The sequence below is a fragment of the Lathamus discolor genome, chromosome 19 (assembly GCF_037157495.1).
Source record: "Lathamus discolor isolate bLatDis1 chromosome 19, bLatDis1.hap1, whole genome shotgun sequence".
NCBI lineage: Eukaryota > Metazoa > Chordata > Aves > Psittaciformes > Psittacidae > Lathamus > Lathamus discolor.
In genome coordinates, this window is record NC_088902.1 from 5,102,422 (window position 1) to 5,119,243 (window position 16,822).

General features: G+C 50.2%; 1 protein-coding gene and 1 long non-coding RNA gene across 3 annotated transcripts; one reads left to right on the forward strand and one right to left on the reverse strand.

Annotated features, from left to right (window-relative positions):
- Positions 1 to 1,846: 1,846 nt before the first annotated feature.
- Positions 1,847 to 14,518, reverse strand: TMEM183A (transmembrane protein 183A). 2 transcript variants are annotated; one of them, XM_065698348.1, is made up of 8 exons: positions 14,365 to 14,518; positions 13,859 to 13,948; positions 11,305 to 11,460; positions 8,919 to 9,075; positions 7,644 to 7,824; positions 4,343 to 4,423; positions 3,560 to 3,715; positions 1,847 to 2,317 (listed from the first exon to the last, which is right to left on the reverse strand). In XM_065698348.1, exons 1-8 carry the CDS (start codon positions 14,468 to 14,470, stop codon positions 2,132 to 2,134), a joined length of 1,113 nt encoding a protein of 370 aa, XP_065554420.1. In that variant the 5' UTR covers positions 14,471 to 14,518; the 3' UTR covers positions 1,847 to 2,131. The 2 variants fall into 2 exon arrangements, with proteins under 2 accessions (XP_065554420.1, XP_065554419.1); XM_065698347.1 differs by having other exon boundaries at positions 8,919 to 9,078.
- Positions 14,519 to 14,588: 70 nt separating this feature from the next.
- On the forward strand, positions 14,589 to 15,980 carry LOC136023666 (uncharacterized). The gene is made up of 2 exons (XR_010616658.1): positions 14,589 to 14,782; positions 15,620 to 15,980. It is a non-coding gene; the product is annotated as an uncharacterized LOC136023666 (long non-coding RNA).
- The last annotated feature ends 842 nt before the right edge of the window (positions 15,981 to 16,822 follow it).

A 16,822-nucleotide genomic window follows, 5' to 3' on the forward strand; every position in this document is an offset into this window, starting at 1 on the left:
AGGCACCTCTGTAGCTAAATGGCCTTAATCGAACCCAGCAGGAAACATCCCATTCACCAGCTTCCTGCTTTACCCGCACCACCCAGACCTGCCCAGGGAGTGGTGGGGCTGGGAGCCACCAGTCACTATCTGCGGCTGGTGCTGCTGGAGCGCCTTTGCCCCAGAGCATGGGGCACATCCTGGCCATGCCCTAGGCCTGATGTGAGCATTCCTGCTCTCACACATCTCACAAACACACAGCCCCAGGATTTGTTCTGGATTTCTTCACCGGAGCAAGAGCAAGGCACAGGGCAGAGCTGACGGACACCAGTCTGCTCCATCCTCCTGCCCAGCCCTGGCCGCAAACATCTCTGCCTCCACTCTCTGTACCCGTGTCTTGTGCACAGTCCAAGCAGCGATCAGCAGGTACATGGTGCTGGCATCTTCCTGCAAAACAGGTTTCAGGGTCTGTAGTGGAAAATACCTTCAAAGGCACTTTAAAGCACCTTGGATTCTGCAGGGAACAGGCTCTGATTGACAGACACCTCCCCAGAAGAGCCTACACCAGCCAAAAAGAGCCCAGGGGCCAAGATAACAGGCAACTGTGCAGCTGATGCTGCTTCACCCACTTAACAGCAGTGGAGAAACTCCACCCTGTGAGCCCTGAGGACTTGTCACAAAGCTCAGCAGTATTTAACCCCACCACAGGAACATGACCTTTACTCACCCCATGCTCTGGAGCAGCTTTCTCCTGCGCAGCACCCACATGGAGCACCTCAGCTGCAGCCTCCACGCAGCTCCAGCACTAACCTGCTGCCCTTCCTCTCCTGCACCACAAAGGCAAGCACAGCTCAGGCCAGGCTCTGCTATCATGGGAACCAGCTTTGTTATCACAGTCACAGCACGCTTTTATTGCCCTTATCTCTACTTCAACTGATCTTGTTCCAAAACCTTCCCTGGCGGCACCAACACAAGTTCAGCAGCAGTGAAAAGGGGAACCGTGAGGGCAGAGTTTTCCCAAGTATGTTTGAAGTCAACATGGCAGAGCCTTGAACATAGATCCAAGTCTGGGTCCTCAGTTGGTGACTTACAGAGTGGCAGAGACATGTGGAAGGAACTCCTCGTGGGCACCTATGCAGGACCATGGGGTATTTGCATGCGAACTTCAAACTGGGATGGAGAACTCTCTCCTTCCAGAAGCTTCACTAAACATCATACACGGGAAACCACTCAGTGACTCCTGCTTGAGGCAACATTTGATGAGGAACAGGACTGAGGAGCTAGTGATGAGCAGGCAGCAAATCCCAGCCCAGGGCTCCTATTGCTTCTGTAGCTCACGCACACTGCAGTTTCTCCTCTGCCTGCCACTGCTCCTCCATGAGACCCCATCTGCAGCAGCAGGATGTGCACCTCGTCAACTACACCTTCAGCCTGCTCTCAGGAGAGTCCTTCATCACTGCTGCAGTTTCATTTCTCCCCTCCATCTCCTCCCCCTCCCTCTATCTTCTCTGAAAAGCACCTTCTGGGGTTAAAGGTTTAGATCTTCTCAAAGAGGAAGCAGCAGTGTGAGAACTTGCAGTACCTTTACATGCAAGGAAGACTTTTGCCTTACATCTCCTCCTTGAAAGAACTCCTTTTGTCTGATCATTTACGCTTTTTCTCTTTCCTTAAACTTGGATCTGCTGGACTATGAATTACTGGATCCCTGCTGCCTTCAGACACCCAGAGACCACACTGTGTTGAACACCATCCTGCTGCAGGAAAACCAACCTGGATTTGGTCTGTACATCATTTCTGGTCATATTCAAGCTGGAAAGCAAAAACCTCCTGTTTCTTCCCAAACAACAGAAAACAAGGACCACGGCCATTAGCACCAAAAGGATTTTAAATGAACAGTTCCAGGGAGCTCCTTTCAAATCATAAAATTGGAATTTTACATAAAAGTGTGTTTACAAAGAGTTCCTGCTTTACACTCAGCTCTGCCCATCACTGACCAGAAGTTCTATACATACAGACCAGCGCAGCAGCTTCAACCACTTGCAAGAAGACTGCAGAATTTATTTAAGAAATAAAAAGAGGATTTCCTGCTTCCTTGACATACTCTTCAGCCTGTGACAGGGAGGCACCTGCCGGCTCTGAGGCCCAGGGAGCACTAAGCTTTTGGAGAGAAGGGGTACTGTGGGTGCCACCAATCCAGGAGCCGCACGCTGTGCACGGGGTCCAGCACAACCTGCACCCCCTGCTCCAGGCGAGGTTTCCTGCCGTTGCGAACCGGAGCATCCTGGAACACCAGGCGCACGCGATGATGCCTCATGTCTGTGCTCACATTGATGGTGAACTGCAAGAAAAGAGAGCAGGAGGTGCCTCAGGAGATGAAAGAGATGGAGAAATAAGAGTTCTTCACAGTAGGCTCTGAATCTACAGCACTGGATTCAAACCAGTTCTCTCTGGCTGGCAACTCCAAATATTACTACCAAAAGTGAACTTGGAAGCAAGTGGCTGACAGAGGAATCTGGAAATCACTGCCCTGCTCTTAGTCCCTGACAGGGGTGTTGGTTGACAAGAAGCTCACCATGACTGGGCTGCACCCTCAGAGTGTAAGCAGCAGGGCAGGGAAGGGATTCACCCCCTCTGCTTTGCCCTGGGGAGAACCTCCCCCTGCAGTCCTGATCCAGCTCTGGGGCAGCAGCACAAGAGGGACATGGAGCTGTTGGAGCAAGTCCAGAGGAGGCCATGGAGATGCTGCGAGGGCTGGAGCAGCTCTGCTCTGGAGCCAGGCTGAGACAGCTGGGCTGGGGCAGCCTGGAGAAGAGAAGGCTCCTGAAGGGGAGACCTGAGAGCAGCTCCAGTGCCTAAAGGGGCTGCAGGGAACCTGGAGAGGGGCTTGGGACAAGGGCCTGTAGGGACAGGCCAAGGGGAATGGCTTGAACCTGCCCGAGGGGAGATTGAGATGAGCTCTTAGGCAGAAGCTCTTCCCTGTGAGGATGCTGAGGCGCTGGCACAGGGTGCCCAGAGAAGCTGTGGCTGCCCCATCCCTGGCAGTGCTCAAGGCCAGGTTGGACACAGGGGCTTGGAGCAAGCTGCTCCAGTGGAAGGGGTCCCTGCCTGTGGCAGGGGTTGGAGCTGGATGAGCTTTAAGGTCCCTTCCAACCCAAATCATTCTGTGAATCATTCTGTGAGTCTATATACACATGGGAAGAGTCTGGCCATACAGGGTTTTGCACTCAGAATTTACTGCCATAAGGTAAGGTGATATTTTCTTGAGGAAGGAAGACCTCTTCTCCTGCATCCCTTCCTCCCATACTCTACTGGAGTACTGGCAGCTACCCTGCCCCCAGATGCTGCACAACTACAGCTCATTCTCTGCATCATCTGTATCTGCTGCACCAAATAGGGAAGAGCTGACAGAAATGCAGAAGCTCAAATGAGGAGATCCTCAGCATTTCCTCTCATCATTAACCCTAAGATTCCCAGAACTGGTTTGCTGATGCACCAGGGTCATTTACACACCACTAAAGAGGAGTCCTCTGCATCTCCTTACACCTGCGAAGTTTGCAGAGCAGCATTCTCCAACACTTACCAAGGTAAACGTCATACCCATGACTATTGGCACGAATATGAAGTTGAAGGTGGTGATCTGCAGTAGACAGCAATCCTGATCTGGATTTGTATGGACTTCTTCATACTGAATGGGTGGCTGGAGACCTTTGCAACACTTGCTCTTAAATCTGGGAGACTTGAAAGAGAGAGACAATTACTTAGTGAAGCAGGATGCTATGATGAGAGTTCGGCTGCCTCTCACCCATGCTGACTAACAGGTTCCCAGTGCATTCCCATACCTTGGGGAAGAGCTTGACTTAAACAACAAAAGACCATCACTCAGGACAGGCAATTTCATTTGCAGGACCATTTCTTTACAGGGGAAAGCTGCAGAATTCCCAAGGTCACCTGAAACTATTTGCTCCTCCTGAGAGCTGAAGATTTTCACGGGTAGTGTTGGATTTCTTCACTTGTCTGGGCAATCTTTCCAATGGGAAAACCAGATGGTTCAGATTTTGGTCTATACTTTGAGCCCTAAAGTAAAACGGTCTTTGGGTTTGGGTAGTAATCAATGACCCAAAGATTAGATTAATTGGGGTAACAAATGATCCACATCTCAGAGTGGAAGAAGGATAGCAAAGGTAAGATTCTAAACACAGCCTGAAAACTGAGGGCAGTTCAAAACGTGCTTTAGTTTATCATGGGAGTCAGTTTCCCTTTGGTGTGTGAGCACATAACAAGTTTCCACCTTCCTTTCTACCACCCAGAAAATTCCTTTCTGTTTCAAAACCAAGTCACAGCCATTCTGGTTCTTCTTTCATACCTGCTTTTTGAACTTGAAGTTGAATTCCCACATTGCTTCTTGTCTGTTCCCTTCAATCTTTTTGCACCAGAAAAGCAGACACTGAGGTGGAAAGAAAAGAAATACAAAACTGAAGAACCTTGAAGCACCACTTTAAGGAAGTTTTAGCAGAGCACGAAGGCTTCAAATGACAAACACAGTTACGCAGGAGCAGTTAGGAACCATTTATTCAAATGAATTATGTTCAAAGAACACACTCAGCAGCTCAGGACTCCCAGTTCCGAGTTGGCCAACTCATCATGCAGCTGGATGATACAACAAGGAGCACTGACGTGCTAAACAAAAAACCCCAGCGTACACTTTGCCCCTTTCCTAACGCAGAGATGGGCAGAACAGATTCACCCACTTCACTCAACCACCAGGAACTGCCACTAAACTGGACTCCAGGCAGGACTGAAGTGAGGAACAACTGAAAACAGAGTAAGGATTGAAAGGAGAGGATCCGGAGGGAAATACAAAGTCCAATACACAAGCTATGAGGTGGCAGATGATAAAGTTCCTAAGCCACTGTGGTGTCAAAAGAAGGTCTTGGCATCACTAGGCACTGATGGTCAGACTTCACAGTATAAAAATCACCTCCAGGATAGCATGGGCTGATCAACCCACTGTCCCTTCTTAAAAGCAGATGAGGAAAGGGCCTCAAACAGCATCAGAGCTAGCCAGTACTCATACACCAGGAGTCCTCCAACCTAATCCAGTTATCTCTGTGTGGTCCACAGGCTCCATCCCAGCATGCAGCACTCGCTCTAGAGCAGGAGTCTCAGCAGAGCTCCTGTATTAAATTGAGTAGGAGGGAAATTCCCTGTCTACCAGTGAGTAGAAGCAAGTAGCCTTCAACAGCCAAGAAAAGAATCTGGCACATCAGTGCAGCCATCACTGCAAGTGTTTCCATAGCACAGATGCCAGCCCACCATAGCTGGTCTTATCTTTGAACAGTGTCAGCAGGAAAAGGAAGACTAATATGGGTAAAGATAACTCTCCATGACACATTCACCATTTCTCCCACTCCAAGAAAAGGTCTGACTGGATTGCAGGGCGAAGCACACATTTCTTTTCATCCCAGGATTGCGTGACCCCAAACGAAACAAAGCCAGAGCCAACCTCCACCACGGGGGCTCTGTAACTAGAGCCTAGGGGTGACAAGAGAGCCTTTACTTCAACTCTGAGTCATGTCCATAAATGAGAGTCCTTAAAGGACCTTTACCTCAACTATCCTCATGGGGCGAACAAAGCAGCTATGTGGAGCCAAGCTCAGAAACATGCATCAAGTATCCTCCACCCAGGAGATTACTGATAGAAAGGTTCTCCAGTAACTGAGAGTTACTGAGGTGAGCAGCAGATGCTGCCGAGTTCAACTTCACCAGCAGCAGCATTTGTGGTTCACCTGCAGAGACAGCCTGATCTAGCAACTCGTTTGGTCATGGCAAGTAGTGTAGCACAAAATGGTCAGTACCTCCTAAGGGGCAGAGGATGTCGTCCCCGCGTCAGCCGTCCTGCCCTTCAGACGCGCCGTGCGGCTGCCGCTCCGCCAAAAATAATGGGGGTGTCTTTAAAGGGCAAACACTTCTGCTGACACCATAACAGCTCCAATGTCCCACACAAGCTAGGCTAGGGAAAGAAAAAAGGAAATTAAAGAGGAAAAGCTGGAGTTGACAACACCCAGGCTGGGGGCTCCTCTTGCCACATGCACTTTCTGTAGGCATCTGCCATTAGTTTCAACGACCCGTAAAGGTAGAACCAAAGCCCATGAAAGCCAGAACGTGGGGAGGAGGCAATGGCAGCTCCTCCTCCGTACCTGCCGTGTCCAGGCATTTCTGTGCACAGTAACACAGGTGGAGCTTGGAGTTTTGCAGTGGAGTAGTGCAGCAAGACCAGGCTCACATTTCTGCTCCAAGGGGTTAGGTCAAACAAGCCTTGTCACCATTTAATTTCCTTTTTTACAAGCTGCATAATAAAGGACTGCACTTGAAGGACCTTCCTCACACCGTTAGTACAGTAGAAGCACTAGCAGTGGGCACCAAAGCCGTTATGATGTCAAGGTGAATGCTTCCGAAATGCTGACCCTGCCAGCACCATTTCATGGTTTCCTACAGCCACGCCACAAGCTCCAGCAGTGGTGGGAAGTCAGACCCAGGAGGATTAAGGTTAAGTTGGAATTTCCTAGAAATGTTTTGCTTTTTGGTTTTCAAGAGATAGGATACCCAAAGTGCAGATTCGGGACGAGAATGAAGAGCTCTGGATGCAGAGATAAGACTGCGCATAGAAGTGTGTGCTGTTCTGCTGCTCTGCAGCACCACCTGCTTGTGGGACTGCTGGATGCACCCTGAGCCATGTGATAGTTTTTTCCAGTATCCACCAGGAAAGGAGGGAAGAAAGAAGGGATGTCACATACAGATGGATAAGGTTGCTCTATTTAGCATGGAAAAGAAGTCCAGCTCTTGAACCAAAACTACCTCAGTTTGGCCCCCAAAGCCTCATTCAACAAGGTTCTGACTTTGGATTTGGAGGGTTTGGAGTCACATTGCTGCTTAAGCTGCTCACAGAGTATCAGCCAGTTGCAAGTTAAACCCAGAGACACAGAGGCATTTCAGAGTTAATGGTCTACAGCAATTAAAGAGGAATAGATACACAAGTGCTCCAAGCTGGGATAGCAAAGGGAATTGCCTGCCCACACAAGCCCAACACAACTGCAGCCCCAGTCCCAAAGCAGACACTTGCCATGCTCACAACCTCACTGCCCTCCTTGCCCAGACCCCGAGCCGATGGATGACCTACAGGAGCGCGGTATGAAAGGACGCCCTTTTCAGAGGCTACCAGTGGCACTTCTCATCTCTCCAGATGCCTGCTTGGAGAAAAGATGTACTCTGGCAGACAGTGTCAGAATAAAGCAGAAGATATAAAAGCTGATCCTATTACAACCTCCTTTCAGCAACAAATTTGCAACAGGGGAGGAGAGAGCTGCAAATATCCTTAGCAGTTTTGGCATTCAGTCAGCAAGTGCCTTTTTGCTGGTACAAAGATGTTGTGGTAGGAATTAAAGTGGAAGTTACCCAGAAGAGTAACCAGAAACCTTTGCAGTAGCAGCTCTACAAGTAACCAGTGTACTTTTTAAAATGACTATTCAGAGCTGGAAGTCATCCCACAGCCAAGTTTCACTGGCACCATCTAAACACGGTGTATTACAATTCTAGAAAGGGAATGAAAAAAACCCAGAAAGAGCAACACCTCAGACATACCCAACTTCCTCAGTGGTTCCACTTACTCTGGAATTTTTTAAAGTGCTGGGAGTACTGTCTGGAATAGCTGGATTCCTGGAGACTCGAGCTGCAAAAGGCTCGTACATGTGGTACAGCGACCGGATGACACACGCCCGGAGGCAGTGCAGCTTCTCCATAGACTCCGGGCGCAGGCGCAGGGGTAGGTACGCGTCCAGACTGTAGTGCCTGAAAAGCCAATGACAAACCCAGCACATGCTGGAGGATTACAATGGCAGAGATGTGCAGAGGAGAACTAGGAAAGAGATGCACGTGGAGAGAAAACTGAGTATCTGATTGTTCAGAGGACCTCTGGTCAGCTCTGAGTGCTTCACGCATGCTGCACTGCTCTACATGAAATCTCATACAGTCTTAAAGGCTTCACCCATATCAGACAGGTATACACAGAAGCATATCATCCTACAATTCCCCAGTAATTCCTTGCAGACAGTTTGTCCAGAGAGCCCAGATGGTCTTTTAGCTGCAGGATGCACAAAGACCTGCAGATTCCTGCAGGCTCTCAAGGACTCACTTCAGCAGAGTGCAACTGCATCCCCGCAGACAACTGCCTGAGCTGTCTGCCTGTGCTTGAGGGTCATTCCTTGACCCAGTGCCAAAGGAGCCTTTGCTAGGGAATTTCACACTAAAAACCAGGGGTGAGGATGACTATGGCTGCTATTTGATCCCCACTCCACCTGCCTGCTCCTCCTGGACAACAGACACAGAAATGTAAAGCAAATATTCTGTCCTGAAAGAAAGTCACCAGTGTTGTGCAAGAGGATAGAGGATTTGGTTCAAGTCTGACCACCTCTTTGCTTTCCTTTTAATTTATGTATTTATTTACTTTTACTTCTGTCACTGAGACAGCTCCAAAATGCCTTAGCTCCTTCTTGGGCCACTCTAACTACAGGAAGGTGAGCATGGTCAAAGCTTGTGGCAGGGCAAGCTTTCCATCAGTGATGTCTTTCAGCAAGGTAAGGGCACTGACTCTAAGCACTTTGAGTGATTTACAGCCAAAGCACACTGTTACAGACAGAAGCAAGTAGGCCATGGCAAGCAGGAAAACACATCATACTTAGATTATACACAGGAATATGCCACACAGATTCATTTCCAGATATAAAGCAGATGCAATATACCACAACCCCTTGCCAGATGAGGCCCCCATCACCATATCAACGAACAAACATTCTAAGACACTAGCCAAGAGGGAATTATTTCCTTATTTACAGCACCACAGAGCTAGTCACTGCTGAAGACTCCTGTAGTCTTTAGAATCTCACCTTCTGTAGAGCCTGGTCCAAAAGGCAGCAGTGCAAGTAACAGTCCAGGCTTTCTTGCAAATCAAAGAGAAGCGGACAATGTCCTCAGGGCGAATGTAGGAAGCCAACAGCAGCCAGATATCAATGGGGTATTCTTCTCCACCACCCCCATCAGGATCTTCTAAAGGCAATGAAGGTATGTTAGTGTAGTAAGTGACCTCTTTATCAAGTCTTATCTAGAAGCATGTACATTACTACTGGTAGCACAGGGTAAGCAGCTGAAATACGTATAGACACAGTGTCAAACGCACCCAGGTTAATACAACTTCATTACCACTGCTACTGGTTTTCATCAGCATGCCCTTGCCCATCCACACAACCATTACGCTTGCCCTTTGCTGGATAGACGCCATCATTTATCCCTGCCACACTGTCTGCACAAGTATGATAAGTGGCAGATTCAAAGAGTAATTCAGGCTGAAAGGTCCTCTGGAGGTCTCTAGTCCAAACAGCCCAGCCCAAAGCAGGCTGGACGAGATTCCTTTTGTTCAGGATCCCATCCCATCCAGTTCTGACTGTATCCAAGGGTGGAAACCCCACAGCCTTTCTGGACCCTGTTTCAATGTCTGACACTTTCACAGCTGAAAAATAACACTTAAGTGAAGAAATAAAAATTGACAACAAATACAGAGGCAGCTTCATGTAAAGCAGGGCCAAGCTCATGGGTTTTTATCAAAACCCATTTATCAGGTCATTTAACTTCAACTTTATGAAAGCTCATTTAACAGGCTAGCAAAAAATGCTTTGCACTAGAAGTCCCTGAACATTACGACACTGCCAAGCTTGTCAGGTCTTTGTTCAAATGGTCACAGTATTTTGACAGAAGCTCTGCCAGGGAGAGCAAACAACTCTCTGCAACTGGCTGATCAGCTGCTTCTCTTAAAACTGATTTCATTAAAGCTTCTTGGAAGGGAATGGCCCATTCTTCCTCTCAGAGGCGTCAGAACTGATCAACCAGAACTGAAGGCACAGAAACGCCTTCATTCCTGCAGTGGGTTTAACACCACACCTTTTGCCACACACAGTGCTCCAAAAATACTTGTAAAGAACATAAATAACTAAACAATACTGAGCATTAAGAACATTAAGAGAAAGAAAACATACAACCTGCGTATGGTACTAACAGAGAAACTGCTCCAAAGTCTGTGAATAGGTGGCATAAAGAAGGTGTTTAAGAACTTGACGGTGCCAGACCTGATTCTGAGGCAGCAGGCTAATAGCAAAGGGCAGTACTTTAGTCCCATGTGATAATTGCCAAAGTAAGCTCTGCATGTAATCTCTTCCCTCCACCACTCTGGATTTGTGGCAGGCACACCCACAATGGGCTGTCACATCCACTTTGCTGTTTCATCTTACTCAAGAAGCCATCAAACTACAACTGCTGAACTGCAGAGCACAGCCAGAAGCATCCTTGGCCTCTTACTGGTTTGTTCCTTCCCTAAACATGTAGCAGAAGTAAGCCAAGGCTGGGACAGACCAGAATCCTGTCCTTCCAGACTGCTAACTCCCATAACTCCAGCCACTCCTTATTTTCCAGAATTCTGAAGCATGTCTTAATAAAAGAGATTAAACTCCGATCCCAGAGGAGTGCTGTGCACCTGCAGTCCTTGATGGACAGTGATGTGTTACATAAATCAGTATCAGCATTAAGAAAGTTAAAGCTATTCTTAAGCTCAAGAAACCAAGTCAAACTTGGTTTCTCAACCTGGAAGTAACCATTCTTCAAAACTCCTGCAAGATTCCACAGTGAAGCTGAACAGTCAGTTGCTTCCACTGCAATGCAAATTGCTTTCTAGAGCTGCACAAAGTGCTGAAGGCTACAGCTCCCTGGCATTACCTTACCACAATGCCACTAGGGCCAAGTTCACTCGCTTGCTGGAAAAAAAAAAGCCCTCTACACTCATTTGTAACAAACCACAGCTTGGAAACACCCTAAAGACAGAACCTGTGTTCTGCCAGCTAATGCATCACGGACAGCAGCAGTTTCTTCCCCAAAGCAAATGCTGCTCTCACCAACAAGCTCAGTGAAAGAAAAACCTGTCCAGTGGCAGTTTCACAACTCTTTCAAGAGCAGCATTTGTTTTCCAAGGTTCAGAGAGGTTTACTGAAAGGATTTCCCAGCCAAAGCTCTGCTGTTGTGAAAACGCAACACCTCTGAGGAGCCCTAGCAGATTCAACTGATTTAACCCTTGGCATTTCATTTCTTTATGCACAGACAAGTTAAAGAATGCCCCAAAAAGCCCCATGAATAGCCTATAATTAGCAAATATTAACATGACATAGGCAGAAGCCACAGCACCAGCCCCTGCAGAGCCCTCAGGAGAGGCTGGCGACAGTACAACCCTACCTTTGTGCCTTTTGCTCTTCTTTTTTCTAGAGGCAGCTCGCCCGTTGATGCTCTCCTTCGTATCCATTTCATCACTGCTGTCACAGGACTCTCCCGACACGGAGAGCACTTCCTCAGCAGGAACACAAGAAGCTTCCAAACCACAGAGGGATTTTACTAGAATGACAAGCAACCACACAGTGAGTATACCGGCAGAGAGCAAATGGTGCTCCAAATTCAGGAGGTACTTCAGGGGAGTCACAGCTGCTGCTAAGAACTGCATGAAAGCTTTCTGGTGAGTGATACAAGCAAGTAAATCCTGAGCCCAAGGATTACCTGGTCAGAGAAAGATTAGCACCACTGAGTGAACTGGAAACATCATTATTCAGCTTCTTGTTTTAAAAAGTGAACAATGAGGATGATCACCAGCACATTATGCAGGTGATCCCACTGATTTAGCTGAAGCTGTTTACAATTCCAAATGGAAACAACAGGCTCTTTCTCTACAGAGCTCATGGGTTCCCCGGCACACCAGAGCTCCCCTGCATGGCCACTGCTCAACCCAGAGCCAGCACCTACTCTGTAATCATCCTGTGAACACAGAAAAGATACACTCCCTTCTCAGCAGCATAAAGAGATCCTGCGGTCAATGACACACAATCCACTAATGATATAACTGGGTGCCAAGCAAGCAGGAGCTCCACTTATTCTAGATGTAGTGAAGGGAAAGACTGGCCTAGTGAGGAAAACAGCAAGTCGAGTCTGTTTGGTTTTGGGTTGAGGAGATGTTTAGACACATCCTTGCTGTCATTTTTAACAGGATCTGTAAACTGAGGGCTCCTTGAGGCAGAAAAATCCATGTGTGACGCAGTAAAGACAGCTTTCTCTCTGAACCTTATACATTCATGCCAGTGGCATCCCTCACTGTCAAATGGCACTGCTCTCTCTACATCACCTTTTACAGGCAAAAAGAGAAATAGATGGCAACAGGAATACCAACAAGTTATGACACCAAGTATAGCCAAGCAAGAGAGGACAACAACTGAGACGCTAAGAAAGGGTTAGAAATAGAAACCCTCATGCTCTGCAAAGATCAGCATCTGAGTCGACAGCACAAGTCTATTCATACTCCACTGTAATCTTGCAGAGGCACCTCTGTTCACCTCACAGTTGTAATCTCTACCCCATACCTGGGAGTTAGGATGGGGAGGAGGAAAAAGCACAGGATGATTCCCCCTGGCCTTTGCTCCCTGCCCTGTGAAGCTCCCTGCCTGCTGGCAGTCACAGCACCATGTTTACTTGGAGCCAGGAAGTGAGGCCAAAGGCTGAAGCTGCCGGGGCAGAGGCTGCTGTCCCCTTGTCCCAGTGTGCTGCACCAGATAAGGCTCTAGCATGTGTCAGGACTGCACCAGATAAAGTTGTAGCACAGCCCCAGGCTGGGGAGGAGAGATCCTGAGGATCCCACATAAGGAGTGGAAAACCCCGACAACTTTGCACAGCAAAGACCTGAGGAAGGGGTGGGCAGGGAGCTGCTGTGACCTGTACTCAGGCAGGTAACATGGAGAGGAGCCAGAAACAGAGCAGGATTTCAGGAGAGGGCTTCAGCTGGACAAAGCAGGTGATGCTGGATGCAATGACTTAGAGTGGGGCAGGAAGAAAGAAAAGACAAGAGTTTAGCAGATATGATGCCGAAGCACAGTACTCTGAGGCAAGGTGGGAGAACACAGAAGGGTGAACAGGAGAGGGAAGCCCCAGTCTACTACAAAGGAGGTAACAAGAGGGAGGTGCCCTCATCTTAAAAGCTTAAGAAGTAGCAGCTATAAAGGATAGTCACCAGCATCACTGCTCCATACAGCTTCCCCCATAACAGGCACTCATGCAAAGAGTGTATTTTGTTTAATGTGAAAGATTTCAGCAACAGAACAAGAGTTTTCCGACATGAAGGGCTCAGTCTTCACTGTCAATCTCACAGCATTCACCTCCAACGTGTGACCAGTTCCATTAAGAGTGGAGGCCTAAACATTAACATTTCTCAAGCAAACGGGGTGTGTTAGGTCAGAATGCGCTCTCCCAGCAGCTAAAAACTGAAGAGGAAGCTGATAACTAAATATTGCAACACCTTTCCAGGAAGCTCCTTGCTTATGCACTTCAGCAAGGAAACAGCAACACCCTCAACAGAGCTCCCTGCAGCGCAGGGAGGGAACAGGCTTGCCAGCACTGTCATATTCCCACTGCAAGGACTTTTACCTGCTAATAAAACTGGAGACAGTTTTATAGGAGGTACTAAAGCCTCCTACCATGTTAATTTCTGCTCCAAGCAGGAGGTAACACCTAATAGCTAATGGGAAAAGGCCTATTGCAGGCACTGACAAAGACTCAGCAATTCTTGCCAGCCTGCTGCCAGAGCTGCTGCCTAAGATCCCAACCACCTGATTCCGCAGAGGAACAGACTCATTCCTGGGCACCGAGGGAGATGAAATCTCTCAGGCCACAGAAGGGGTGTTTCCCCCATCCCGCCGAGGCCAGCAGCGCAGGGCGGCAGCCTGGGGAAGGCAGGCTCCCAGCACACACTCACCTTCCTGCTGCACCGCGTTGGCCACGGCTTTCTTCACCCGTCCAGACTTCACGACAGCCGGGTCAGAGTTCGCATAATCCGCCACCGTCACTGCGGGAGACGGCATCAGCAGGATTAGGGATTACAGGGAGGGGAGAGAAGGGCTAAAAGCCGCCATCCCTCAAGGGGGGCACAGGAGCCGAGGAGGTGCACACGCAGAAGGAGCCCCAACAGAGAGGCGCAGGGCAGGACCCCCCCCGCCGCTCAGCTCGGGGCTCCCTCTCCCCCCACCTCAATCCACGCCAACCCCACAGCCCCTCTCTCCGCAGCCCTGCCTGAGCCCCAGGCCCACAGTGACCAAGCCGGGTCATTCCCTCCCTCCACACCCCGGGGGGCGGCTGGACCGGCCTCATCCCCCCCCCCCCACAGCAGGCCCGTCAGCCCCTCGCGTGAAGCCACCACATCGCCCTCAGGCCCCAGTGCAGGCCCAGCCCCTCCTCTCCGGCCCGCCCAGGCCCGGCTCTCACCGCGCTCGGAGCAAACATCGTCGGCCCGGAACTTGAGGCGCTTACGGGCGCCCCTCTTGGGCATGGCGGCGGCGGCGGCGGCTGCGAGCCGGCCGCGAGGGGCCATGTCCCGCCCGGGCCGCAGCGGGGCCGCGGGGACAGCGCCACCCCGGCCCGCCCCGAGAGAGACTCTGACGTCACCCGCCCGCGACCCCGCCGGCGCGCCGCTCTGACGTCACGGCGGCTGGGTACGGAGTGGGGACGGACAGGCCTCTGTCTCTCTGCGCTCTCCTCCCAGTCCGCCCAGTAACGAGGGCCCTGGAGGGGGTGGATCCCCCCAGTCCTCCCAGTAACGAGGGGTTGTAAGGAGATGGCTCCCTCCCAGTAAAGAGGGCACCTGGGGGGATTTGCAGTGCCCAGAAGTGAAGGTCTCTCGGAGGTAATTGCCCCCTGCCCCTGTACAAAGGTCTCTGGGGTAGGTGGCTCCCCAGTACTCCCAGTAATGAGGGTAATGGGGGCCGCACTCCTCGTAAGAGCAACCTCTGAGGTAACCGCCCTTCCCAGTCCTCCCAGTAAGGACTCCCTTTGCACCCGCAGCCCGCGGGAGCACTCCCCAGTGCTAATGTCTGCGTGAGCCCCCTCCTGCTGCCCCCCGGTCCCTGGGTGTCCACCCCCCCCCACCCCGGGGTGCCCCAGCTGAACCCCACCATCACCAAGAGCAGGAGCGGAGCCGGCAGCTCCCAGCGGCCACCCCGCACCCTCGTGGTGGGTGACACCTGGGCTGTGGGTGCAGCAATGGGTGCTCACTGGGTGCAAACTGCGTTTACTGTTCCCGTTGGGTGCGTGGTGGTTGTTGGTGCCACCTCACTTCAAATGGAGCCATAAAGGGGTCCAGGGCAGGAATGGCAGCCTGGAGCTTGACTGATCGTGGGGCCTGTGTCCCCCCAAACGCTTGTGCAGTGCTGAAAGGAGGATTTGGGCACCACTGGGAGCAGCTGCTGTAGGGAATCCCAGCCAGTCCTGGGGGGTTCCCTTTTGGATCTCCTTTTGGGATCTGGCACAAGTCCTGTCCCACCCTCCTTCCCTTGACAGGCACTGAGCAGCCCCTGGTGTTCTGCCTGTGCTCCTTTACTACAAGGCCACAGGAGATGAATTGGCTCTTGGGAGGCTGGGGCCACAGTGAGATGCTTCCAGGGCTGTGGCTTCAGCTCTTGTGCCTCCCCAGAGCAAGGGAACACGCAGGGTACAGAGGAATCCACGTTTCTTCTGCTTCCAGACACAGCCAGGAGCTGACAGCATAAAGAACTTCCATTCCTGACTGGATTTCTTTCAGCAGTTCATAAAATACATTGAGGGCCTTTTATCAGCAAAGAACATGTCTGATGACTGAGAAGACTTCTGATCATCCCAGCCAGGAAAGGCCATTCCTTGACAGAAATGCTGTTTCTAATTTGTCAGGTTTGAAAACAATTGGTATAAATGAAGGACAATGGCAGATAATACAATCAGCTCCCAGTGCTGAGGGTTTTACCCACCTCTTTGGTACTTGAAAATGTTTGCCTTGGATTATGATTGTTATCTGAGAGCTGTATCACAGGCTTATTCATAAACAGCAGAGGTTGTCTTGGCTTGGAAAATGCTGGCACATGGAAAACAGATGAGTTTTTACCAAGGTGTGACAAAAGCAACATGAAGGCAGCTATGCATCCTGGGCTGCATCAAAAGGAGCGTGACCAGCAGGTCCAAGGAGGTGATCCTGCCCCTCTACTCTGCTCTCGTGAGACCTCACCTGGAGCATTGTGTGCAGTTCTGGTGTCCTCAACATAAAAAGGACATGGAACTGTTGGAACAAGTCCAGAAGAGGCCACGAGGATGCTCAGGGGCTGGAGCAGCTCCCGTATGAAGACAGGCTGAGAAAGTTGGGGCTGTTCAGCCTGGAGAAGAGAAGCTGCGTGGAGACCTCAGAGCAGCTTCCAGTGTCTGAAGGGGGCTACAAGGATGCTGGAGAGGGACTCTTCATTAGGGACTTTAGTGACAGGACAAGGGATAATGGGTTAACTTAAACAGGGGAAGTTTAGATTGGATCTAAGGAGGAAGTTCTTTACTGTGAGAGTGATGAGGCACTGGAATGGGTTGCCCAGGGAAGCTGTGAATGCTCCATCCCTCGGGGTGTTCAAGGCCAGGTTGGACGGAGCCTTGGGTGCCATGGTTTAGTGTGAGTTGTCCCTGCCCATGGCAGGATGGTTGGAACTGGATGATCTAAGGTCCTTTCCAACCCTAACTATTCCATGATTCTATGATTCTATGTCTGAGGCTGGCTGATGTTCAGACTGAGCATCTGCTTCTCCAGTGGGGCTGATGCTGTGTGAGGGTAGGAGCAGCAGCACGTGGGCTCTGGGGGCCCAGATTCATTGCTTACCTAGTAATGCTTGCCTCCCTTTGCAGTCCATGGACAGCCTCTGCCTCAAATCCCAATTTA